Genomic DNA, 27,332 nt, shown 5'->3' on the forward strand with positions numbered 1-27,332 from the left:
GATGATTGACTTTCTTGATGTTAGAATTGAATTAAATAACAACATGCTCAATACTACTTTATATGTCAAACCGACAGACCGTAATATTCTCCTACCCCCTTCAAGCTTTCATCCCTTACCAGTTCAAAAGGGCTTGCCCTTATCACAATTTTTAAGGGTTAGGAGAATTTGCAATGATGATGTAGAAGCCAATCGACAACTTGATTTAATGATTGAGAAATTTGCAGTGCGAGGTTACGACAGAGCTGATCTTGTGGCTACTAAAATCAAGGTTATGAATAGAACTAGAGCAAGTACTTTAGCTAAGAAAGCCAAAACTGACCATGCTAATACACTTATCTGGCCTTCCCGATATAACACCTCTAGTGGATTGGCCAGACAGGCAGTTAAACAATATTGGCCCATTATAACTTCAGACCCTAACCTTACTGCTCTTAACAAGAAAAGAATCATGACGAGTTATTCTAGAGGGAGGAATCTGAGGGACCACCTCGTACATACTGATGTAACGGGTATGGGTAAACAGACATCATCTGGTTTCTGGGGGACCCCTAAACTCGGATGTGTAAAATGCACTGGTTGCACGACCTGTGGGTATATGCTCACAGGCACTTCCATCAAACATCCTTCTCTGCCCAAATCCTTTAAAATTCACCATCGATTAACTTGTTCTTCATGTTTCGTTGTTTATGCCTTGATTTGTCCGTGTGGCAAATATTATACCGATTGCCAATTTAAAATCAGAATGGCACAACATAGACAGGCAATTCGTGCCGCTGTGTTGTCTGGCAACAGTACTCAGCCTGTTGCTAGGCATTATGCTGAAGCCGGACATTCCCCCACGGCATTGAAGCATATCATTATAGATCATGTCCCTCCCTCCTCCCGGGGGGGGGGGGGGACAGATCTAAATGTCTGCTTCAAAAAGAATCCAAATGGATTTATCTTCTTGACACTTTGAGCCCAAAGGGATTAAATGAGACCATGGGCCTTCATTGCTTTTTATAGAGTGTGTCTGCAAATGATACTTTTCTTATGCATTATTTTTGCGTTGTAGTTGCTTTGTTTTTTCTATCTAAACTATGTTGCCAGTACTTGGACATTGATTCCTATGCTTTGTTTCCAGTAACCAAGATGGTGGTGGTTGTATCACAGGGTGATGACTTCCGCTGGCGACTCCGACTGCGTCGGCGTCTGCCTCGAGGGAGGATCTGGTGATGGTCTGCACTATAAGTATGGTGAGTTTTTTACATGTTATTGCTGCCCTGACGAAAATATGATTAAATATTGAAACGTTGGCGTCTTAAAGGCTGTACCGCTGTTTCTTCATTCACTGAGTGCCGCCGCACCCCGAATATATATATATATATATATATATTTGGTTATCAAAACTTAAAAAAAGGTGTATATATATCACAGACAGAACATCGTACAAATAAGGAATAAATAAAAGAAGAAACGTACATGATGATATACAAACAAATAATAAGGATCCACAGTCATACAATGGAATCTAATAACATAAGCAGCAAAGAATGAGGGGCTAGAACAAACTTAAAGTAAGCATACAATAAATATAGAAAGAGAATGAACCGAAGAAGCAGGAGCAACATCCCAGGAAGCAGGAGCAACATCAAAATGGGGGGCTCTCCATCTAACTATTTGAGGTGGTGTACTCCAGGTTCAGGCACCCGGACCAGCTATGTAAAGTGGTGTACTCCACGTTCAGGCACCCGGACTGGATATCTGAGGTGGTGTAGTCCAGGTTCAGGCACCCGGACCGGCTATCTGAGGTGGTGTTCTTCATGTTTAGGCACCCGGACCGGCTATGTAAGGTGGTGTACTCCCCGTTCCGGCACCCGGACCGGCTATCTGAGGTGGTGTACTCCATGTTCCGGCACCCGGACCGGCTATCTGAGGTGGTGTTCTTCATGTTTAGGCACCCGGACCGGCTATGTAAGGTGGTGTACTCCCCGTTCCGGCACCCGGACCGGCTATCTGAGGTGGTGTATTCCAGGTTCAGGCACCCGGACCGGCTATCTGAGGTGGTGTACTCCACGTTCCGGCACCCGGACCGGCTATCTGAGGTGGTGTACTCCAGGTTCAGGCACCCGGACCGGCTATCTGAGGTGGTGTTCTAAACGTTTAGGCACCCGGACCGGCTATCTGAGGTAGTGTACTTCACGTTCAGGCACCCGGACCGGCTATCTGAGGTGGTGTACTCCACGTTCAGGCACCCGGACCGGCTATCTGAGGTGGTGTACTCCAGGTTCAGGCACCCGGACCGGCTATGTAAGGTGGTGTACTCCATGTTCAGGCACCCGGACCGGCTATCTGAGGTGGTGTACTCCACGTTCAGGCACCCGGACCGGCTATCTGAGGTAGTGTACTTCACGTTCCGGCACCCGGACCGGCTATCTGAGGTGGTGTACTCCACGTTCCGGCACCCGGACCGGCTATCTGAGGTGGTGTACTCCACGTTCCGGCACCCGGACCGGCTATCTGAGGTGGTGTTCTCCACGTTCAGGCACCCGGACCGGCAATGTAAGGTGGTGTACTCCCCGTTCCGGCACCCGGACCGGCTATCTGAGGTGGTGTACTCCACGTTCCGGCACCCGGACCGGCTATCTGAGGTGGTGTACTCCAGGTTCAGGCACCCGGACCGGCTATCTGAGGTGGTGTTCTAAACGTTTAGGCACCCGGACCGGCTATCTGAGGTGGTGTACTTCACGTTCCGGCACCCGGACCGGCTATCTGAGGTGGTGTACTTCACGTTCAGGCACCCGGACCGGCTATCTGAGGTGGTGTTCTTCATGTTTAGGCACCCGGACCAGCTATGTAAGGTGGTGTACTCCCCGTTCCGGCACCCGGACCGGCTATCTGAGGTGGTGTACTTCACGTCAGGCACCCGGACCGGCTATCTGAGGTGGTGTTCTTCATGTTTAGGCACCCGGACCGGCTATGTAAGGTGGTGTACTCCCCGTTCCGGCACCCGTACCGGCTATCTGAGGTGGTGTATTCCAGGTTCAGGCACCCGGACTGGCTGAGGTGTTGTACTCCAGGTTCAGGCACCCGGACCGGCTATCTGAGGTGGTGTACTCCAGGTTCAGGCACCCGGACCGGCTATCTGAGGTGGTGTGAACCCCGTTCCGGCACCCGGACCGGCTATCTGAGGTGGTGTATTCCAGGTTCAGGCACCCGGACCGGCTATCTGAGGTGGTGTACTCCAGGTTCAGGCACCCGGACCGGCTATCTGAGGTGGTGTTCTAAATGTTTAGGCACCTGGACCGGCTATCTGAGGTGGTGTACTTCACGTTCCGGCACCCGGACCGGCTATCTGAGGTGGTGTACTCCACGTTCCGGCACCCGGACCGGCTATCTGAGGTGGTGTACTCCAGGTTCAGGCACCCGGACCGGCTATCTGAGGTGGTGTTCTAAACGTTCAGGCACCCGGACCGGCTATCTGAGGGGGTGTACTCCACGTTGAGGCACCCGGACCGGCTATCTGAGGTAGTGTACTTCACGTTCAGGCACCCGGACCGGCTATCTGAGGTGGTGTACTCCACGTTCAGGCACCCGGACCGGCTATCTGAGGTGGTGTACTCCAGGTTCAGGCACCCGGACCGGCTATGTAAGGTGGTGTACTCCACGTTCAGGCACCCGGACCGGCTATCTGAGGTGGTGTACTCCACGTTCAGGCACCCGGACTGGCTATCTGAGGTAGTGTACTTCACGTTCAGGCACCCGGACCGGCTATCTGAGGTGGTGTACTCCACGTTCCGGCACCCGGACCGGCTATCTGAGGTGGTGTACTCCAGGTTCAGGCACCCGGACCGGCTATGTAAGGTGGTGTACTCCACGTTCCGGCACCCGGACCGGCTATCTGAGGTGGTGTACTCCAGGCTCAGGCACCCGGACCGGCTATCTGAGGTGGTGTACTCCAGGTTCAGGCACCCGGACCGGCTATCTGAGGTGGTGTAATCCAGGTTCAGGCACCCGGACCGGCTATCTGAGGTGGTGTACTCCAGGTTCAGGCACCCGGACCGGCTATGTAAAGTGGTGTACTCCAGGTTCTGGCACCCGGACCGGCTATCTGAGGTGGTGTACTCCAGGTTCAGGCACCCGGACCGGCTATCTGAGGTAGTGTACTTCACGTTCAGGCACCCGGACCGGCTATCTGAGGTGGTGTATTCCATATTTAGGCACCCGGACCAGCTATCTGAGATGGTGTGCACCCTGTTCCGGCACCCAGAAAGGATGTGATAGGTGGCCTGGGTTCTCTGCACCCCATTCCGGCTCCCGGACCTGTAATCTGACATAGTGTGCGCTTAGTTGTGGCACCTGAAATGGTTAACTAAGGTCAGCTTCACGTTCCAGCATGCGGAACGGGTGGACTAGGGTGCTCTGCGCCCCATATCATTTGTCAGAATTTGGTCAGCTTCACGTTCCAGCATGCGGAACGGGTGGACTAGGGTGCTCTGCGCCCCATATCATTTGTCAGAATTTATGGCATTAAAGTATGGAACGTTGTACAAGAATTGTATTATCATTATATAAATTAACTAATTAATAGAGGGTATGAGTAATGATTTCATTTATTATTGATTAGCTGCCCCCCCCCCTTCTTCATATGCCGCAAATGTAGACCATATATAATTATTCTGCTGCTGCTGTCCGACAGCAGCGGTATAGGAAGCTGTCTCCAGTCCCTGCTTTATGTAAGTTTGCCACTGGCTGCACTCGCCGTCACTGCGGGAGCAGCAGCAGCAGCAGAAGAAGACAGCGCTAGTAAGCACTAGTCCGGGACTCCGGGGCAGTGAGTACGTCTCAGTCCGGTCCGGCAGCTACGGGGAAGCAGTGTGTCAGTAATCACTCCCCCCGGACAGACGGGAGCGCGCAAAGTGGCTCCAGACTAGAGGTCGCTGCAGGGAGACGGACACAGCTGGTCCGGTCCGGAGGTCCGGCAGTCCGGTGGTCCGGTTTTCACCCAATCCCCATTTATATTAAAGCTTTTAAAGTGAAGGTGATGTTGCCCTTAGCAAACTATCAGCTTCTGTCTATCATTTTCTATGATGTAATGTAATAGCGACATGATCTATAGACAGCATCTGATTTTTTGCTATCTGCAACATTTCCTCTTTCATTTCTAGAAGCTTTAGTAAATTTTGGGACTATGTAAAAACAGGACCCGTACTAGGCTCCAGACCGCTGGACAGGACATCAAAATCTGCAGTCTGGAGCTTGTAGTGTCCGGTCCGGGCGGTGTGTTGTCCATCACCAGGGACATGGGAGAGGGGAGATTACAGCCTCCCCGTATGTTTTTGTTTTTGCTACATGCCCGGACCATACAGGGAGACTTTATTCTACCCCTCCTCCTCTACCTGGTGACAGGTGTCACAGGCAGCCCCCCCAGACCACACGCTACAAGCTTCAAAATGCAGATATTGATGTCTGGTCCGGCGGTTTTTACCCATACCCGTAAATGTATCCCTATGTGTTTGAAACAGTTATGATGGTACTTGTGTAGTTTCACGGCGGCAGTTACATAGTCAGCAGAGCGTCCCTGTCAGAATCAGTGTAGTGTTCCCGCAGCCAGCGTAGTCAGCGTCCCTGTCAATATCAGCGTAGTGTTCCCGCCCGTTCGCGGCTAGCCGGAGCTTACGTAGTTAGCGTATTCAGTCAGGCGTCTCTGTCAGTATCAGCGTTTATTACATTGTGTGGGAACCATTGACCATTTTCACCTGCCTGACATGACAGGTGTGAATGTGTTCCAGAAACACCCCCACTATCCACGTCTGTCCGAAGCGTGGGTCTGCGACCGCGGTACCATTCCTCTCAACCTGTTCATACCCCCACTATCCACGTCGGCGTGGAGTTGATTTTATAAAGTGTGGCGAGCCACCAAGCCCGAAGCGGGGGGAGCGGATGCGGAATGCACGTCAAGTAATCCACGTCCCCTCGCTATGCTCGCCACGCTTCGGGCTGGCGTGGATAGTGGGGGTTTGAAATGGAGACATTTGCCAGTATGTAACATGGAGCACTGGCAAAGGCATCCTTTATTGTGCATGAGATGCACTTGCGCACCGCACCCCCCCTTTGTGCAGGAGACGCATGCGCTACCGAACCCCTAACCCTGTCCGTCTCCCTGAAGTGGAAACAGGCAGGGTTGCCATACCCTGACCCAAGAATTACTGAGACGCACAAGCATCTGAGACGCTCGTGCATCTCAGACAGATGGAGCGCCTCTCTGCCGGCGTCCGCCAGCACTGGGGATCTGGTGGTTACCGGCGCTGTGCGAGAGGTGCTCATTAGGCTTGTCGTTGACAGAGCTGCAGCTCCCGGGGACAGTACGGTGACTACGCTGCCTGACGGGGACACTACGCTGACAACGCTAGGCAGCCGTTTGGCTACGCTGACAACTGTTATGACTAATGGGTACTCTGACTAGATTCTATTGATACTTGGCTGCTATGTATTCTATTATAACTGGTATTATTGCCAGTTATATAAATAATTGGTAATAGTAATGTATCTTTTTGTTCTTGCGGTTATTAACATGCCTATACTGCATTGTTGGAGCTGCAGCTAGTTCAGATACTAAATGGGTGATGGATTCTGCACGATTCGCCATTACTGCAAAAGCGGCACACACTACGGACTGTTCACTACTGGTAGGAACAGATTCATTCCCAAAGCATCTGCTTGACCCCTGGGTGAGGTGAAGAGCAGCAAATGGTTAGCATGGATTAGTCTGACCACCTCACCAAGGCTGGTTCAAAGTGGAACATCCTACCAGTAAGTGCGGCTCACATACACAAAATCGACATCTTGCTACTAGAGATTATGGTTTGAAAATCTAAAAAACAATCCATCGACTTTTGAGATGAGATTAGAAAAATATGGGGAGACGTCTACAGAACACAAAGACAAACAGATTGTGAACTGCAAACCAGATACAAAGTTCAGAGCAGCATTTGGTGTGTAGACTTATGCCATGTTTGTTTTCTGGCAGGCTTGCCTCAGTGAGGGAAGCCCTTCTGAAAATCAAATGCTGGATAGGGATGGCTCCTTTGCCTAGGACCTAGCAGTGAGATGGTCCCTGTCCGCAAGGAGGTCATTGTAAAAGTGCCCATGCTTCTGTGACTGCTCTGTAAACTAGAGCTTACCCAGTGTCCCCATAAGGTGAACTACATATTATTTATGATTCACCATATTTTCTGTAATGGCCGCTGAAAAGCATCGGCATATTGGATATGTCCATATATTTCTTCTAATACATTTTTTAAATAAAGCTGTTTATTGAGGCATTGTGGAATAATACAATGATCAGCAGTATAGAGGAGGAGTCAGGCAACTCTTTTACCCCAAAAGATATTTAAAGACGTTACCCCCTTGATTTGTAACACACACAGCCATATCTGGTAATCATCATCATCAATGGCTGCCAGACTGTGTGAGGTATAGACATTGATAATGTGACATCCATGCAACTATTAGTGTCAGTGTTTCAAGATGATATAGTGACAGTCTGTGCACATTTTTTTCCCTAGACTAGAGATGGGTATACCTTGGCAGGAGCCTATAGCCAGGAAAAGAAACTTGGCACCTCCGGGGCAGTACATCCTGCATGCTGCCAAATGCACAAGTAGTAGTCTCTACTGAAGAACCGGGCGGACTTAGAGGCCTCGGGCATCACGCACTGCACTACAGCACTGTAACACACACAGCCAGGCATGCCGGCAATTACATTTTTGGGGGTAATGGACGGTCGCACTGCTGAGACACAGCCGGGCATGCATATAGATACATATGAATGCCCGGCGGTGTTTCGGCAGCGCAACCATCCATTACCCCCAGAAATTTAATTCTTACCCCATTTGGGGTAATTGACACCCTTTCCCAAACCACTGGTATAGATCAAATGGTATATAGTGTGGCGAGCCACCGAGCCCGAAGCATGGCGAGCGGACACGGATTACTTCACATGTATTCCGCGTCCCCTTGCGGGGTTCGCCACGCTTCGGGCTCGGTGGCTCGCTGCACACTGTATAAAATCAACTCCACGCCGGCGTGGATAGTGGGGGTATGAAAAGGTCAGAGAACCCGTACCGCCACCCCTCAAGGGCTCGCTGTGCTCGCCACACTTCGGGTTGGCGTTGATAGTTGGGGTGGCGTTAACAATGAGGGTGCATTTAACATAGTAGTCACCCATTAGGGTGCCTGTACAATTAAAAATCGCATTGCATGCCATTGTAATGGCATGCGATGCGACGCGATATTAAAATTGTACAGTTCGGGTCTTAGAACCCAAAAATCGGGTCCCATCGCATACCTTAATTAGTGGTATGCGATGGCATACGATGGGCGCCGTGCAAGGAAAAAAGTACCCTGCAAACATTTTGGTACTTGTGTGCTTTCACGTCGCCACGCTTTCTATAATCAACTCCATGCCAATGTGGATAGTGGGGGTACGAACTATCCACGTTGGCATGGAGTTTACAGCCCCGCAGCTGGACACAGATGCACAGACGCCATGCTGGCGCCATGAAACTACACAAGTACCAACATTTCAAACACATCCAGACAAGAGTGAAGAGCTTTTGATACAATTCAATAGTTACAAGTGTAGTCACCCATAGAGTAATAAGAATATTCAAAATAAAGGACAAATCAAAATGTGACCTGTAAAGGCCCATACACACTGGGCGACTTTGAGCTGAAAGTCGCTCAAAACACCCAGTGTGTATGCCCTGGTGTTGAGCGGTAGGCGCTGCTGCGCGCTCCTGCATCATCGCCGTAAAAGCCGTTCATCTGCTGGTTATACCAGCAGATAAAAGGCTTTCAGCTCTACGCTATGCAAAGCCGTCCTCCCCTCTCCGTCGGCGCTGGGCAGGGGAAAGGTCGCTCAGTGTGTATCCACTGAGCGGCATTCCCCGCAGCGATGATTGGCATCATCGCTGTCCATACACGCTGGGCATAGTCGCCCAGTGTGTATGGACCTTAAGTATAAAGTTGCAGTATAGGCAAGTAAAACGGGACAAGCATTAGAGTACAAAGTAGTCCCAGTCTGATCTGATATTGGGTCAACTACAGTATATGGCTGACAGAACCCGGGAGGAAGATGCTAGTCATGTAATCCTCCATGTAAGGAAAAGGGAGGCTCTTGGGGACGATTCTGGTAAGATCATCTAATACATTTTTTAATGGGAATATGACTTCTAGGTTCAAGAGAGAACCAAAGGAAAAAGAAAACTCTGTTTGGGGGCACTCTTATGTTCTAAGGATTATCAGTGCTATGACTACTCGTAAAATTTAACTTTTATTTATAACTCAATTAAAATTAATGACCACCTCTCATATTCTATGTTTGTCACACTGCGAAAATATGTTCATAATTTAACTATCCACAGTTATTTTCTACCACTGAAAAAGTATGAAAAGTTGTGAGAAAATGTGAAAAATGACCATCATATCTACCGCCACCTGTTATCCAAATTCTGGAATGGTTGTGTGGTTAAATCATAGGTCATATCCACCTTTCATCCCGTCTGCGCATTCAATCTTTCTTCCACCTGAGTATTCGATGGTCAGAGAAACAAAGAGTCAGCCCTATATAGTGCTATCCCACTTCTGCTGTTCATCCTTCATGCCATTCAGGCAGAGGGAGGAGAATGAGAGAGCGAGGAGCACCAGGGTTATGACTGAGGGATAGAGTAGGTAGCTGACAACGGTGCTAGTATGGTTTTCAGATGGCCCTGTTGCCATACAGGCATTGCAGGGTACTTCTCTGAAGTCCAATCAGCCTTTATGTCTGCTAAGAGGGTGTTCTACACAATATGGAGTAATAGTCAATCACTAATACAGCAGATATCTCTAAAGATTATTAGTGATCATCCCTGACAGAGATATCCCACTTCTGCTTTTTACCCTCATATTTAAAATAGCGGAAGGAAAATGAGAGAGTGGGAACCTCCCGGGTTGTGATCGAATATAGTATTATATAGCTGATTACAGTGCTGACAGTAAGAACACAGGTAACCCTGATACTATGCATGCATTGCAGGATATATCCCTGGTCTACTGACAGCTCTCATGCCAGCTATTGAAATGATAGATGTAGTTAATAGATAAATAGATAAAATTGTAGCTGATCACAATACAGTTTTTTCACTTTAAGAGATAGATATAAATAGAATTGTAACTGGTCACAAAGTAGTTATATCACCAGTCTGCAGCTGTATCCATTTATGTATCAACAGGTAATTGCCCGCACCTTACTGAAGGTTAATAACTGCTTTTGTGCATATAATGACTTTCACTCACAAATTGTGTTACATTGGCCCTTATTCTGGTTGAAGCGGTAACGGCCGCTTGCGGCCGTTCCGCCGATGTTTTCGGTCTGCGCATGTGCAGAGGCCACTCTGCGCATGTGCAGCCGAAATCGCCGTACACGTATTTTGTCCGCCGCAAAGGGGGTGGATAGGGGCGTGAGGGGCTACGAAGCCTCATTTGCATATGCATACGCCCCGCGTTTCATGGGCGTTCCCATGCAAACGCGGGGCGTACGCATGCTAATGAGGCTATGACGCGTGGGTACAGGGCGGGCATCTGACATCGCCGGATGTCAGCTGCCCGCCCCCATACAAGATTTCACACGGACAAGTGTCCGTGTGGTCTTGTGTTGCGGGACCTGGTGGAGCGTGCGGCCCTGCATTCGATGTTCAGCGACCATCGAATGCAGGGGCTGCTCCCACCATGGAGGAGGCGTATCCCCGTCCACAATCATGCGGATCGCCACATGGCCGCGTACGGACGGCCGTGGCGATCCGTATGGAAGGCGGGGATTCGTCTGGTGCGGTCGGAGCCGCATATGCGGCTCCGGCCGCACCGATCAGAATAAGGGCCTATGTGCTGCTCCAATGTGCATGTTATTGACTCTATTGTTCACCTGCCAATATGTTTTTGGTGTGATAGTACAGCGCCTCTAACAACCAGGTTCACACTATTCAGATTTCCAATTGCATACAAATAACATTCTGTGAAATGTGACAGACATGTACCATTTAATAGGTATCTAAATCAGAACAACTCATATACATAATTCATACCCATTAGTTTGGGTTTTGGGTAATCCACGTTGTTTCTCTACACACAAACAAATCATGTGTGCCGGCACTGTGTCGATGTACTGTGTCCACCAAAGCAGCTATGGAGCTCTTTTTTCTCTGAGCCCACAACTGCTTATAGCAGACCACTATAGATTATTCTGCGCTTGCTACAATACCCCTCCTATTTTCATAGCGGGGGAGCCGACTCAAAGCAATTGCATGAGGATGCATCTCATACACCGGCGTCTCAGCACCGCCGGACTTGAATTACCGTTACAGGTCAGAGTCCCAGCACCAAAGTGTGGCCCTTCTCGTGTATCGGCGCCCGCCCGCAGTTCCCTGCTGGGTGTCAGGTAAGACAGTCCGGCGTGCTCCCTGTTACCTCTACCTCCTGGATGTCTGTCTCGCTGGCTGCGTCTTGCACGTGTTATGTAGGGTACACACCAGGACGACCACCGTCGTCCACGACCGATAGACAACCATGGAACGATTTCCCTTGGACTTCCCGGGAGCTCCCAGGCAGTCCCCAGCAAACGATTAGCAAAAATTGTGTTTTTTTGCAGAACGATCTCGATCCGATCCCGATGCGCCCGTGATGGTCGTTAAGACGGTCGGATCACTGTTTTTTTTTTTTTTGCAAGAACACATGCGACCGTCGTCAGATTGGCCTTTTAAATTTGAATGAAGGGGCTGGACTAGCAGAGGGGGATAGGAATAGCAGCAGCCATTTTAAACCAGTGTATTTCTGCTTTGTTACTAGTGAGGCTTGGTTTATACCTGCTGAACGCTGGACATAGCTATTTACACATTACTTTGTTTTGCCTGCCATTACAAAGTGTCTTTTAAGCCTGCACTATGGAGAATGCAGTGATGGGTAGTCACCAGCAACATTACCTGCTCTATTATGCAGTGCTGAAGCTCAGGCGTCAGAGGGCCCAGCGCAGGAGGGAAAGATCATGCTGGACAAAGCAGTGGCTACTGCAGCGTCAGACTCGTTCGCACATGCCACTGCTCAGGGACATCAGGGAAAATAACCCAGATGATTTCCGGAACTTCTTGAGGATGGAATTGCTGCGTCTGGTGACTCCCCACATCGAGAAGCAGGATACCAAGTATCGCATGGCTATCCCTGCTGAGGAACGGCTGGTGGTGACCCTGAGGTTTCTGGCGACTGGACGGTCTCTTGCTGACCTGAAGTTTGGATCCCTCATCTCCCCGCAAGCTTTGGGCCTCATCATCCCGGAGACCTGCAAAGCCATTGTGAAGGTGCTGCAGTACCAGTATTGCAAGGTAAGGATGAAAAATACATCGTACACTTTATTGTGCAAACAAAATATTTTTATTTATTATTTAGGCCTAGGACAGAAACAGGTTTTTTAGGCCTTTCATATGTAAAACATGTAAAATAGTAAATAGATTTATTGTGTCAACACAAATATATTATAATACCATATATAAAAGATATTGTACAAAAACACACACTATATATAAACATTTAAGTATGTATGACCCAGTTTAAACTTTCCCAATAAGTACGGGCTACTGTGTGGCAGAGGATGTCTGCTGCAGATATGTAAAGGCTGCGGCCCACATGGCGCATGGCGCAGATGCAATGGCCCCGTCCCCATTGATGTGCGCCATACGCCATGTGAGCAGTGGCCATCACATACCTGCAGCTGAGACCATGTCTGCCGCACAGTACCCCATACTATTGGCAAAGACAAAATGGCAATAAATGGAGTTTGCTCTCCAGATTGAGGAGAATCCTGTTCTCCCTCTGGTAATGCAGGTACAGGTAGCAGCATATACGTAGAAAAAAAAAGACACTCTGGTAACTTATGAAACAGTCCCTTACAACAGTAGGGATAAGGTACTGTGTGGCAGAGGATGTCTGCCGCAGATATGTAAAGGCTGCGGCCCACATGGCGCATGGCGCAGATGCAATGGCCCCGTCCCCATTGATGTGCGCCATACGCCATGTGAGCAGTGGCCATCACATACCTGCAGCTGAGACCATGTCTGCCGCACAGTACCCCATACTATTGGCAAAGACAAAAGGGCAATAAATGGAGTTTGCTCTCCAGATTGAGGAGAATCCTGTTCTCCCTCTGGTAATGCAGGTACAGGTAGCAGCATATAAAAAAAAAAGACACTCTGGCCCTTGTTTGGCAGAAGATGTCTGCTGCAGATATGTAAAGGCTGAGGCCCACATGGCGCATGGTGCAGATGCAATGGCCCCGTCCCCATTGATGTGCGCCATACGCCATGTGAGCAGTGGCCATCACATACCTGCAGCTGAGACCATGTCTGCCACACAGTACCCCATACTATTGGCAAAGAAAAAAGGGCAATAAATGGAGTTTGCTCTCCAGATTGAGGAAAATCCTGTTCTCCCTCTGGTAATGCAGGTACAGGTAGCAGCATATACGTAGAAAAAAAAAGACACTCTGGTAACTTATGAAACAGGCCCTTACAACAGTAGGGATAAGGTACTGTGTGGCAGAGGATGTCTGCCGCAGATATGTAAAGGCTGCGGCCCACATGGCGCAGATGCAATGGTCCTGGCCCCATTGATGTACGCCATGTGAGCAGTGGCCATCACATACCTGCAGCTGAGACCATGTCGATGGTAAATGATAAAATAGCCTATTTTTTAAGACAGATCCTCAAAAACAGGAGACTCCGGATCTTCTTTCAGTAAAGAACTGTAGAATTGACGGTACTGGGGGGGTTGAGAAGGCTGTGTAGGTGTTGACTGGGTATGTGTTGGAATTGTGCTCGACTGGCCTGGTACGGTGGCAGGCGGAGTAGGCACTGGTGATTCTAATGACAGTGGTGTGTCTGGTGCACTACCCATGCCAACTATTTTAGTGCCACTGTTGAGATACCCTAAACTGCCATTATACACCAACTCCATGCATAACTTTTCAAAAGTAAGTTGCTGGTCCGGAGCCATGTTGCGAACACACTCTGCCACATAAGTGAAGTAGTTGTCATGTTTGTCTGGGTTTCTTTGCAGGACTCTCTGTGCCCGCATCATAAATTCTTCATGTGCTGCTGCTTCTCCTTTTTTTCCTTTGCCACGCATTTTTTTGGCACGGGGGAGTGGTGGAGTGGGTTCCAGGGTGGGTGGCGGAGTGCGTGCCGGAGTAGGAGCTTCGCTCGATGTGCATGCATTATCTGATAGGACAGACAGGTCTGGGGTTGCAGGTGGGTAGTCACCAAGCTGTAAAAAAATGTAACATGTTTACAAATCAATTCTATTTACTTCTAATTTCAGTTCCCTACCAGCATGAATGAATGGAAAGTCATCGCAGAGGAGTTTAAACAGCGATGGAACTTTCCAAATTGCGGTGGAGCCATTGATGGCAAACATGTCCGCATAGCCCAGCCTATCAATAGTGGTTCCTACTACTTTAATTACAAGGGCTATTTTAGCATTGTACTAATGGCTGTGGTGAATGCGAACTATGAGTTTATCTTCCTGGATGTAGGAAGGAATGGCCGTGCATCGGATGGTGGCACTTTCAAGGACACAAAGTTCTACGAAAGGCTCATAGCGAACACCCTTCACTTGCCGTCTGTCCAGGAAACTAAACAGGGGCTCGAGCATGTCATGAAGCCATATGCGCAAAGGGGCCTGAACCATGACAAAAGGATCTTTAACTACAGGCTATCCAGGGCACGGCGTGTTGTGGAAAATGCTTTTGGCATCCTGGCTAGCCGGTTTCGTATTTTCCACACTGCCATTAACCTGAGGGTGGACAAAATTGACTGGGTTGTCACGGCTCACCGATGCAGACTGCGAATTCTCCTCCTCCTGCGCCGTGACTTCTTGGTTTTCGTGTTCGACCATCAGGACTACTCCTGTCCTCATTGACTCCTGGCTGAGGGTGAACGTCAACCTGTCGTAGTACCAGAGCGATGTTTGATACATCTCGTCGACTCCAGTACCAGACTTTTTTGCAGCCTCCACCTTCTTGTGTTCCTTTAAGAACACCGCGCGCAGATTCTGGATGCGTTTCCGCACCCATTCTACATTGGCCTCTGGATGAAATGGGAGACTATAGCGAGACAAGTCCTCCAAGGCTTGGGTTCTTTTCATTTTGTTTGAATACTCTTTGGACTTTGTTCGCCACAGGCATTCATGGTAACGATACTTCTCGATAAACCCTTCTAAAAATTCTTGTTCTTTTGCGTTGGACATTGGAACTGTAAAAAGATAAAACCATTTTAGTTGTTATATAGTTATATCCATGTTTTGTTTCATATTTAAATTTTTATAGTTATAGTTACCAGTTTACCTAGTTCTTATGTTTTAAGTATTTAAACTGTTAATAAACTTTGATGAAAACCACTATACATTTTATTGTGCAGATTGCTATTCACACACATAGGTGAATGGGGCCTAGCAGAGAGGAGTGCATGGAATACTGCAATGGTGGACAATGGTTATATGTATATATCTATATATACACAAACACACACACACAGGTGAATGGGGCCTAGCAGAGAGGAGTGCATGGAATACTGCAATGGTGGACAATGGTTATATGTATATATCTATATATACACAAACACACACACACACAGGTGAATGGGGCCTAGCAGAGAGGAGTGCATGGAATACTGCAATGGTGGACAATGGTTATATGTATATATCTATATATACACAAACACACACATGTGAATGGGGCCTAGCAGAGAGGAGTGCATGGAATACTGCAATGGTGGACAATGGTTATATGTATATATCTATATATACACAAACACACACACACAGGTGAATGGGGCCTAGCAGAGAGGAGTGCATGGAATACTGCAATGGTGGACAATGGTTATATCTATACACACACACATGGGGCCCACCCGAGCAAACAGTGACATGGTCGGGTGCTCGGTTGCCAAAACAGTGCTCTATACACACTATATACATTGGTGGCAACAGTGGGCATGCATAGGAGAGCATTGGGAGTGCAAACATACCAGGTTGTTGTTCTGGGAGATGAGACAAGAAGGAGAGTCCAACTGCTGCGCCAGCACTGTTTGCTATGTGGAAAAACATGGCGCCGGGGGAGTGTTTTGGAAATGCCACTCAAATAGGCTGGATCAAACGACGGACGGCCGACGGAGGCGGCAAAAAACACTCACGATCTGCATGCGATTGACGGTCGGTCGGCCTGGGATTGACGGATCCTACCTGCAGCACGTAGGACCAAAGATGCGACCAAACGAGTGGCGTGTACGCGCATCGGATCGGAATCGGATCAAATAAATGACAAAACCGCACAAATGTACATACAATCTGCATACAACCGGTCGGAATTGGATCTAAATTGAAAGAATCGTGCCCTAGTCGTCCTGGTGTGTACCCAGCATTAGGCATTTCTGTATCCCTGTATATTACCACTAGGGGCATCAGGCACCTGTGGACTTGTCTCTCTGTCTCCAGACTCTGAGGAATCAGGTGCCTGATGATTGGAGGCAATCTGCTCAATAGGACACCTGTGAGCGGCCTATTTAGTCCTCCTCAGACCAGCACTCAGGGCTGGTCATTGTTTCTATGTTCCTGTTGTGGAAAGGAGTGTTTCCAGCTCATGTCCTGTGCCTCAGCCTCCTTCAGCCATTGTCTCGTTTCCTGTGCCTCAGTCTCAGCCTCCTTCAGCCATTGTCTCATGTCCTGTGCCTCAGCCTCAGTCTCCTTCAGCCATTTCCTCGCGTCCTGTGCCTCGTGTCTTGTGCCTCAGCCTCCTTCAGCCATTTCCTCGTGTCCTGTGCCTCGTGTCTTGTGCCTCAGCCTCAGTCTCCTACAGCCGTTGCCTGGTGTCTTGTGCCTGGTGTCTTGTGCCTCGTGCCTCAGTCTCAGCCACTTTGTATTTTGTTTCAAGAGCATTCAAGTTTGTTCCTGTTGTCTTCCGCATTAGTTCCTGTGTTCTTTGTTATTTTTTCATTAAACACCCAGCATTCCCCTGCATCGGTTTGTTTGTTCTGTTTTTCCTGGAGCACCAAGGGTTAACCGTAACAGCACGTAGCTGACCTGGATAGATCCTGGTTCCAATACCTGCGGTCACGTTTGTGCACCATGTGACCCGCTGACGTACGTTTTGCTACTGCTTTCTCAAAGTCGTATATAGTGCGATAGGATTCTTATAAACAAAGACCAGGATTTACACTAATAGTACATAATAGACTGTTGCGGCCCTCACTCCCATTCCCCTTTTCCCTTCTTTTATACATTTTTTAATGGGGACAGTTTTCTAAATTAACAGATGTAATTTATGCAAGCATATGTTCATTTGAAGTGGTTAAAATGCTAATGTAGTAAAACAAGTTTCAGGCCTCTTTTAGTGCAGTTATTCAGTGCTCATTATTCGAGTTTATATTACTGTCTGACAAACATTTACAGCACAATCTTCTCTTCTTCTGGTGTCCTATAGGGTTAAGATCTGGTAAACTCGGGGAGCAGTGTGAAGCCGTCGTCCGTTTTCCAAGACTGTTAAAAAAATAGCTGTTTCCAATTCTCAAGAATTGGCACCTGTTTGTGGTCCTGGCCGGCGGCATGGACATATCTTGGCTCAGGCAGCCATGACCCCGCGGGTGTGCTGCTGCGGGTGTCCTCTGGCGCTCTGCTCATAATGCCTCCCGGTCACAGTGTACAGCCATGGCCCGGCGGGTGTGTGCTGCCCCATGGTCACAGAATGCGGGCGTGGGCAGCGGAGTTAGCCAGAGTGTCTAGCTCTCCCTGTGGATGTGGTCACAGGAGGCCTGAAGTGATGGGCGCATTCAGTGCACGTGGCCTGAGTTCCACAGCGGGTCGCGTGCATTCCACATACCGCAAGTGCCGGTATATAAAGCATTGATATGCCCTTCTTTTAATTGAATAGTGCATGCATGCAATTTATCCAATACCTTTTATCCTTTATTTTTTATTCTATGTGTGTTATTTAGTGATTGTTAATTGTGTAATAAATTTATACTGATATAGAGGAGGCGCCTACTGTTTTTTGTTTTTGGTATCTCTTGTATTGAGGGCGGCAACCCTCTCCCAGAAGGCAGCCACCTGTGTATAAGCACAATACACCATCCCTAGCGCTCAAGTTTTGCTCTATTTCCGGTATATAAAGTGCCTGGCTGGTGTAAGAGGTGCTGTGTGCATTACTTTGTTTGCTTAATCAGAACATGGAGGATGCCCCTCCCAAAGCTAATATATTGCTGCCCAGGTAAGTCCTCTGTGAGGACTGGTTCTTTATTTTTTGCAAGTTCATCTGCTATCATGTCTGTTAGAATTAGATAGTTAGTGATTTCCTTTTCTTTTGTAGTGCGCTTTCTGCACCTAAGAAGAAGTTGTGTAAGAAAAAGAATGTTGCCAAGAGTTGCCCCTCATGTGATAAATCGTTTGTGTGGGAAGAGGCTCTCTGTCATGATTGTGCCAAGAGAGGATCAGTTTCCAGTGTTTCTTCTCAGATTAATGTACTGATGAGTTGGATGAAAAATAATGTTGTGACCAAAGATGAATTCTTAAGTAGTAAGAGGTCTAGGTCACAGACCAGTTTGGATCGTGAAGGGGATCTGGTAGCTGAAGATTTTGACTCTGATGAAGAAGGTTCCTTTGGTTCTACTGCGGAATCTGGAGAGCTAGTGGAAGATGAGAGGTTGTTTAGCCTTGCATTGGAAGAGATAGTGTTAAAAGATCTTTACAAGACTCTTAACTACAAGCAGCCTGTGAGATTGGAGTATGATTCCTTGTTTGAGGATAGATCCAGGAAAGGCAGGTGTTTTCCTGTTCATAAGGTGGTCAAAGATATTTTATCTAAGGAATGGCTTAATGCCGATAAACAGGTAGGATCATTCAAAAGAGTTGATTGCATGTATCCTATTGATGAAGATTTTATAAAGTGGTGTAGTATCCCTAAGGTTGACGCAGCAGTGGCAGAGGTGACTATACGAACGACTATGCCCCTAGAGGATGGGGCTACACGAAAGATGTTATGTAAAAGAAAATGGAGAGTGCCTTGAAGAGGTAACATATATCTAGTTCAGTATCTATGAAGTCTGAAGTGGCCATAGCTTCCTTAGCTAGAGCACTTAGGATGTGTGTCTCATTGCAGGAAGATTTACATGACAAATCACTGCGTGAACAAATTAGTAAGATTTTAACTGAAGTTCAGTTGGCCGTAGACCTATATTTGTGAAGCATCTCTGGATGTACTATTGGACTTTTCGGCCAAGTCGGTGACATTAGGTGTGGCCGCCAGAAGAGCCTTGTGGTTGAGGTCATGGGCGGCAGATTCACATTCAAAAGAATAAACTGGCCACCCTCCCTTATGAAGGGGCTTTTCTTTTTGGGAGCAAATTGGATCAGATGATACAGAGGATGTCCAGAGGCATGTCGGTCAGACTACCGCAAGACAAAAAGAGGAAGATTTTCTGGTTATTCATCCAGGCAATCTTTTAGGCAAGCCAGATCTTATATTCCTGGTAGGCCGTTTCGAGAGAGATTTGCATCTGGCATGACCAGGAGTTTTTTTCGCCAGTCTATCAGATGGGGTGGCCAGAGGCAATGATGGTGTGTTGCCCGTGGAGCAAGTCCCTGTGGCAGGAAGACTACAAAAGTTTACTCATGTTTGGGAGCAATCCATTTGGGACGAATGGGTACTGGAAGTAGTCGCCATTGGGTATCAGCTGTAGTTTCTTTCAAGGCCAAATATGGCAAGATTTTTAAGTTCAAAGCTTCCACCTCCGATTGTAGAGAGGAAAGCTCTAACATTAAGTTTAAAAGAACTTATCGACTCAGGTGCATTTGAGGAAGTTCCAGAGGCAGAGAAGGCGTTAGGTTTTTACTCCCGCCTTTTCATCATAAACAAAGTGTCTGGAGGTTTCAGAACCATTCTAGATCTGAGAAGTTTGAACGACCGAATAAGTAAGAAAAAGTTTCATATGGAGACTTCCAAGTCAATCTTGATGGGTCTGAGAAAAGATGACTATTTAGTGTCAATCGGCCTAAAAGATGTTTATTTCCATATTCCTATCGCATTACATGACAGAAAGTATCTAAGATTTTGCATAGGAAAAGGACACTACCAATTTACTTGCATGCCGCTCCTCATCTCCCCAGGTATTTACAAAGGTTCTCTTGGTATTCATAGAGTGTCTCAGAAGACGGAAAGTGGGGATATGGGCATACAGACGACCTACTAATTTCAGCACGGTCAGAGAGCGAAGCCATTGCAGAGAAAGACTATCATTCAATTCCTCCAAGATCATGGATGGCTCGTCAACTGGGAAAAGAGCCAGCTGGTTCCCACACAAAAAATACAATTCTTAGGGGTGGTAATAGATACAAGGTCCTTTCAGATATCGCTTTCTAAGAATAGGTGTGAGAAAATGCAGCAATTAATACTTTTGATTCGAAGGGACATTCAAGTATTGTTGAGAGCAGCCATGAGTTTGTTAGGTATGATGGCCTCTACAGTGGATATCATCCCCTGGGCAAGGTGGAGGATGAGACCTCTGCAATGGCATCTGCTGAAGTACACCAAAAGGTGAGTATCTTTGGATCGCCAGATAAGAATCCCAGACTCAATAAAACATTCCCTAAGTTTTCCAAGCGCTGTCCCTGCTGTTGGCTCTGGGCTGCCCTGGGGATCTTGTGTGAGTAGCGAGATCCCGTGCATGCCCAGTCCAGCCGGCCGGGAGGGAAGGCGATTGCGCATCAGTGTAAACTGATGTGCTATCTCCAGGAGGGGACATCGCCAGAGGGGGGAGGTAGCGCTCCCCCGCTTCGGCAGACAAGATGTTAATATATCTTGTCGGTCTCCCCTCCTGCTTCGCCACGTTAATGAGTTGAAGCAGGAAGTATTATAGCGGCGCACTAAGCACCGCTATAATGCATCTGGCCCAATGAGATCTCTTTACTGTATTCCACTGTAAGATCCACTGCCAAATGTGCATATGTAGCTGAATCAGATAACAATATGTATCAAGGTCCTGGACTACTATGGCACCACCTTTATTGGCTCCTCTTATAATAATGTCCCTCCGTTGTCTCAAATTCCTCAAGGCCAATGACTTCTTTGGATAGGTTTCTTTGTGGTGACAGAAAAGCATCGCCTCCAACTTTATTCATTAACCTTGAAAATGTCTTTAAAGATGGATTGTTTGAGTAGGGATAAAAGGAACTGGTGGTGTCTAATTTCCGATTAATGGAGATTGATTCTGGTTGCGATCGATCCATTTCATCATTGTTTGTTGTTACCAAAATGTTCTCTCAACCTTAGTTTATGCTGTAAATACATATATATATATCTATATATATATAGATATATATCTATATATATATATATATGAAAAAGGGGGGCGGGGCTGAGATGGGTGCCTCCTAGTGTAGTATTTTGTTAATCAAAATGATGGTTCCCTCCACCAAAGTAGGACAAAACGGCACCCCACACTCAGAGAAGTACAGTTTTCAGTTGTATCCCACCACTGTTATATGAGCTCGATACAATAAAGCTGTTCATCTGGCTTATTCGTGGATTAAGGCAAAATCACCTGCTTCTCTCCTCGATATTATATCACCAACAGTGCATATAGGAGGGAAAACATAAAAGACAGACTAGTGTAATATTGTTAAGACACTTTAATGTCTTTAACCCCTTCATGACAGAGCCAGTTTGTGCCTTCATGACAGAGCCCTTTTTTTCAAATCTGACATGTCTCACTTAAGTGGGGATAACTTTTTTTTGCTTTTACTTATCCCAGTGATTTTGAGATTGTTTTCTCGTGACACATTGTACTTCAAATTAGTGGTAAATTTGGGTCGATACAGTCTGTGTTTTTTTGTGAAAAATACCAAAATATCGTGAAAAAATGGAAAATTTAGCAATTTGCAAAATGTTAAATTTTCTGCTTGTGAGACAAATAATCATACCACTCAAAATAGTTAATAACTAACATAGACCATATGTCTACTTTATGTTTCCATCATTATTTCAACTTCCTTTTAATTTTTTTGGACACTAGGAGGCTTACAATATGAATAGCAAATTCTCAAATTTTCATGAAAATTTCAAACACTGATTTTTTTAGGGACCAGTTCAGTTCTGATGTGACTTTGAGGGACTTGTATGTGAGACACCCCCATAAATGATGCCATTTCAAAAACTGCACCCCTCACAGTATTTAAAACAGCATTTTGGAAGTTTGTTAACCCTTTAGGTGTTTCACAGGAATTAAAACAAAGTGTAGGTGAAATTTCAAAATTTCTTTTTTTTTGCAGAGTTTCAATTTTAATACATTTTTCTAACGAATACAGTAGATTTTACTAGAGAAATGTGACTAAAAATTGATTCCCCCAATTCTTTTGTTTTCAAAAATATCCTATATGTGGCCCTAGTGTGCACGTTGACCAAACCACAGGCTTCATAATAGAAGGAGCACCTACTTGATTTTGGAGCCTCCTTTTTATGAGATTTTTTTTTAGGCACCATGTAGGTTTCTAGGCACCATAAGTGCTAAAAGTTAGGAACCTCCCCCACAAGTCACCCCATTTTGCAATCTACACCCCTCAGGGAATTCATCTAGGGGTATAGTGTACATTTCAAACCCCCAGGGGTTTCACCAATTTTGGTACAACTGGGATGTGAAAATGAAAAATTACATTTTTTTACACAAACATGCAGTTCTGGCTCAAAATTTTTCATTTTCACAAGGAATGAAGGAGACAAAGCACCCCAAAATCTGTGCCCCAATTTCTCCCGAGTACGGCAATGCCTCACATGTGACCAAAAAATACCAGTTGGGTGCATGGCAGGACTCAGAAGGGAAGGAGTGATTTTTGGATTTTGCAGCAAAGATTTTGGTGGAATGAATGGTGGGTACTATGTTGCATTAGCAAGACTCCCAAAGCACCAATACAGTGGAACCCCCCCACAAGTCACCCCATTTTGCAAAGTACACCCCTCAGGGAATTCATCTAGGGGTATAGTGTACATTTCAAACCCCCAGGGGTTTCATCAATTTTGATACAACTGGGATGTGAAAATGGAAAATTACATTTTTTTACACAAACATGCAGTTCTGGCTCAAAATTTTTCATTTTCACAAGGAATGAAGGAGACAAAGCACCCCAAAATCTGTGCCCCAATTTCTCCCGAGTACGGCAATGCCTCACATGTGACCAAAAAATACCAGTTGGGTGCATGGCAGGACTTAGAAGGGAAGGAGTGATTTTTGGATTTTGCAGCTCAGATTCTGGTGGAATTTTGGTGGGTGCTATGTCGCATTAGCAAGACCCCCCAAGCACCAATACAGTGGAACCCCCCCACAAGTGACCCCATTTTGCAAACTACACCCCTCAGGGAATTCATCTAGGGGTATAGTGTATATTTCAAACCCCCAGGGGTTTCACCAATTTTGGTACAACTGGGATGTGAAAATGGAAAATTACATTTTTTTACACAAACATGCAGTTCTGGCTCAAAATTTTTCATTTTCACAAGGAATGAAGGAGACAAAGCACCCCAAAATCTGTGCCCCAATTTCTCCCGAGTACGGCAATGCCTCACATGTGACCAAAAAATACCAGTTGGGTGCATGGCAGGACTTAGAAGGGAAGGAGTGATTTTTGGATTTTGCAGCTCAGATTCTGGTGGAATTTTGGTGGGTGCTATGTCGCATTAGCAAGACCCCCCAAGCACCAATACAGTGGAACCCCCCCACAAGTGACCCCATTTTGCAAACTACACCCCTCAGGGAATTCATCTAGGGGTATAGTGTACATTTCAAACCCCCAGGGGTTTCACCAATTTTGGTACAACTGGGATGTGAAAATGGAAAATTACATTTTTTTACACAAACATGCAGTTCTGGCTCAAAATTTTTCATTTTCACAAGGAATGAAGGAGACAAAGCACCCCAAAATCTGTGCCCCAATTTCTCCCGAGTACGGCAATGCCTCACATGTGACCAAAAAATACCAGTTGGGTGCATGGCAGGACTTAGAAGGGAAGGAGTGATTTTTGGATTTTGCAGCTCAGATTCTGGTGGAATTTTGGTGGGTGCTATGTCGCATTAGCAAGACCCCCCAAGCACCAATACAGTGGAACCCCCCCACAAGTGACCCCATTTTGCAAACTACACCCCTCAGGGAATTCATCTAGGGGTATAGTGTACATTTCAAACCCCCAGGGGTTTCACCAATTTTGGTACAACTGGGATGTGAAAATGGAAAATTACATTTTTTTACACAAACATGCAGTTCTGGCTCAAAATTTTTCATTTTCACAAGGAATGAAGGAGACAAAGCACCCCAAAATCTGTGCCCCCATTTCTCCCGAGTACGGCAATGCCTCACATGTGACCAAAAAATACCAGTTGGGTGCATGGCAGGACTTAGAAGGGAAGGAGTGATTTTTGGATTTTGCAGCTCAGATTCTGGTGGAATTTTGGTGGGTGCTATGTCGCATTAGCAAGACCCCCCAAGCACCAATACAGTGGAACCCCCCCACAAGTGACCCCATTTTGCAAACTACACCCCTCAGGGAATTCATCTAGGGGTATAGTGTACATTTCAAACCCCCAGGGGTTTCACCAATTTTGGTACAACTGGGATGTGAAAATGGAAAATTACATTTTTTTACACAAACATGCAGTTCTGGCTCAAAATTTTTCATTTTCACAAGGAATGAAGGAGACAAAGCACCCCAAAATCTGTGCCCCCATTTCTTCCGAGTACGGCAATGCCTCACATGTGACCAAAAAATACCAGTTGGGTGCATGGCAGGACTTAGAAGGGAAGGAGTGATTTTTGGATTTTGCAGCTCAGATTCTGGTGGAATTTTGGTGGGTGCTATGTCGCATTAGCAAGACCCCCCAAGCACCAATACAGTGGAACCCCCCCACAAGTGACCCCATTTTGCAAACTACACCCCTCAGGGAATTCATCTAGGGGTATAGTGTACATTTCAAACCCCCAGGGGTTTCACCAATTTTGGTACAACTGGGATGTGAAAATGGAAAATTACATTTTTTTACACAAACATGCAGTTCTGGCTCAAAATTTTTCATTTTCACAAGGAATGAAGGAGACAAAGCACCCCAAAATCTGTGCCCCCATTTCTCCCGAGTACGGCAATGCCTCACATGTGACCAAAAAATACCAGTTGGGTGCATGGCAGGACTTAGAAGGGAAGGAGTGATTTTTGGATTTTGCAGCTCAGATTCTGGTGGAATTTTGGTGGGTGCTATGTCGCATTAGCAAGACCCCCCAAGCACCAATACAGTGGAACCCCCCCACAAGTGACCCCATTTTGCAAACTACACCCCTCAGGGAATTCATCTAGGGGTATAGTGTACATTTCAAACCCCCAGGGGTTTCATCAATTTTGGTACAACTGGGCAGTGAAAATGAAAAAAATACATTTTTTTACACAAAAATGTACTTCTGGCTCAAAATTTTTCATTTTCACAAGGAATGAAGGAGACAAAGCAACCCAAAATCTGTGCCCCCATTTCTCCAGAGTACGGCAATGCCTCACATGTGACCAAAAAATACCAGTTGGGTGCATGGCAGGACTCAGAAGGGAAGGAGTGATTTTTGGATTTTGGAGCACAGATTTTGGTGGAATGAATGGTGGGTGCTATGTTGCATTACCAATACAGTGGAACCCCCCCACAAGAGACCCCATTTTGCAAACTACACCCCTCAGGGAATTCATCTAGGGGTATAGTGTACATTTCAAACCCCCAGGGGTTTCATCAATTTTGGTACAACTGGGCAGTGAAAATGAAAAAAATACATTTTTTTACACAAAAATGTACTTCTGGCTCAAAATTTTTCATTTTCACAAGGAATGAAGGAGACAAAGCACCCCAAAATCTGTGCCCCCATTTCTCCAGAGTACGGCAATGCCTCACATGTGACCAAAAAATACCAGTTGGGTGCATGGCAGGACTCAGAAGGGAAGGAGTGATTTTTGGATTTTGGAGCACAGATTTTGGTGGAATGAATGGTGGGTGCTATGTTGCATTACCAATACAGTGGAACCCCCCCACAAGTGACCCCATTTTGCAAACTACACCCCTCAGGGAATTCATCTAGGGGTATAGTGTACATTTCAAACCCCCAGGGGTTTCATCAATTTTGGTACAACTGGGCAGTGAAAATGAAAAAAATACATTTTTTTACACAAAAATGTACTTCTGGCTCAAAATTTTTCATTTTCACAAGGAATGAAGGAGACAAAGCACCCCAAAATCTGTGCCCCCATTTCTCCAGAGTACGGCAATGCCTCACATGTGACCAAAAAATACCAGTTGGGTGCATGGCAGGACTCAGAAGGGAAGGAGTGATTTTTGGATTTTGGAGCACAGATTTTGGTGGAATGAATGGTGGGTGCTATGTTGCATTACCAATACAGTGGAACCCCCCCACAAGTGACCCCATTTTGCAAACTACACCCCTCAGGGAATTCATCTAGGGGTATAGTGTACATTTCAAACCCCCAGGGGTTTCATCAATTTTGGTACAACTGGGCAGTGAAAATGAAAAAAATAAATTTTTTTACACAAAAATGTACTTCTGGCTCAAAATTTTTCATTTTCACAAGGAATGAAGGAGACAAAGCACCCCAAAATCTGTGCCCCCATTTCTCCAGAGTACGGCAATGCCTCACATGTGACCAAAAAATACCAGTTGGGTGCATGGCAGGACTCAGAAGGGAAGGAGTGATTTTTGGATTTTGGAGCACAGATTTTGGTGGAATGAATGGTGGGTGCTATGTTGCATTACCAATACAGTGGAACCCCCCCACAAGTGACCCCATTTTGCAAACTACACCCCTCAGGGAATTCATCTAGGGGTATAGTGTACATTTCAAACCCCCAGGGGTTTCATCAATTTTGGTACAACTGGGCAGTGAAAATGAAAAAAATACATTTTTTTACACAAAAATGTACTTCTGGCTCAAAATTTTTCATTTTCACAAGGAATGAAGGAGACAAAGCACCCCAAAATCTGTGCCCCCATTTCTCCAGAGTACGGCAATGCCTCACATGTGACCAAAAAATACCAGTTGGGTGCATGGCAGGACTCAGAAGGGAATGAGTGATTTTTGGATTTTGCAGCTCAGATTCTGGTGGAATGAATGGTGGGTGCTATGTGGCATTAGCAAGACCCCCGAAGCACGGTGAAATGATGAACCTAATAATCCATAGATGTGTGGTATA

The 27,332-nt window shown here is 46.5% G+C and overlaps 2 protein-coding genes across 2 annotated transcripts in view; one reads left to right on the top strand and one right to left on the bottom strand.

The window, feature by feature from the left end:
• The window catches only part of NOX3 (NADPH oxidase 3), a 188,362-nt gene that overhangs the window by 10,843 nt on the left and 150,187 nt on the right, over nt 1-27,332 (top strand). The window lies entirely within an intron of this gene.
• On the bottom strand, nt 13,659-15,033 carry LOC146062549 (uncharacterized). Its single transcript, XM_083174660.1, has 2 exons — nt 14,902-15,033; nt 13,659-14,334 (listed from the first exon to the last, which is right to left on the bottom strand). The coding sequence occupies exons 1-2, from the start codon at nt 14,983-14,985 to the stop codon at nt 13,762-13,764; spliced, it is 657 nt and encodes a 218-aa protein (XP_083030786.1). The 5' UTR covers nt 14,986-15,033; the 3' UTR covers nt 13,659-13,761.

Source organism: Crinia signifera, chromosome 3, assembly GCF_055691185.1.
Source record: "Crinia signifera chromosome 3, ASM5569118v1, whole genome shotgun sequence".
Lineage (NCBI taxonomy): Eukaryota > Metazoa > Chordata > Amphibia > Anura > Myobatrachidae > Crinia > Crinia signifera.

Bases quoted from the DNA above. Each gene is read 5' to 3' on its own strand.
- LOC146062549 (XM_083174660.1), bottom strand. From the start codon at position 14,985: ATGAGGACAGGAGTAGTCCTGATGGTCGAACACGAAAACCAAGAAGTC. The intron at 14,335-14,901 runs GTGAGCCGTGAC...ATTTTTTTACAG, and splicing joins AGAATTCGCAGTCTGCATCG to CTTGGTGACTACCCACCTGC.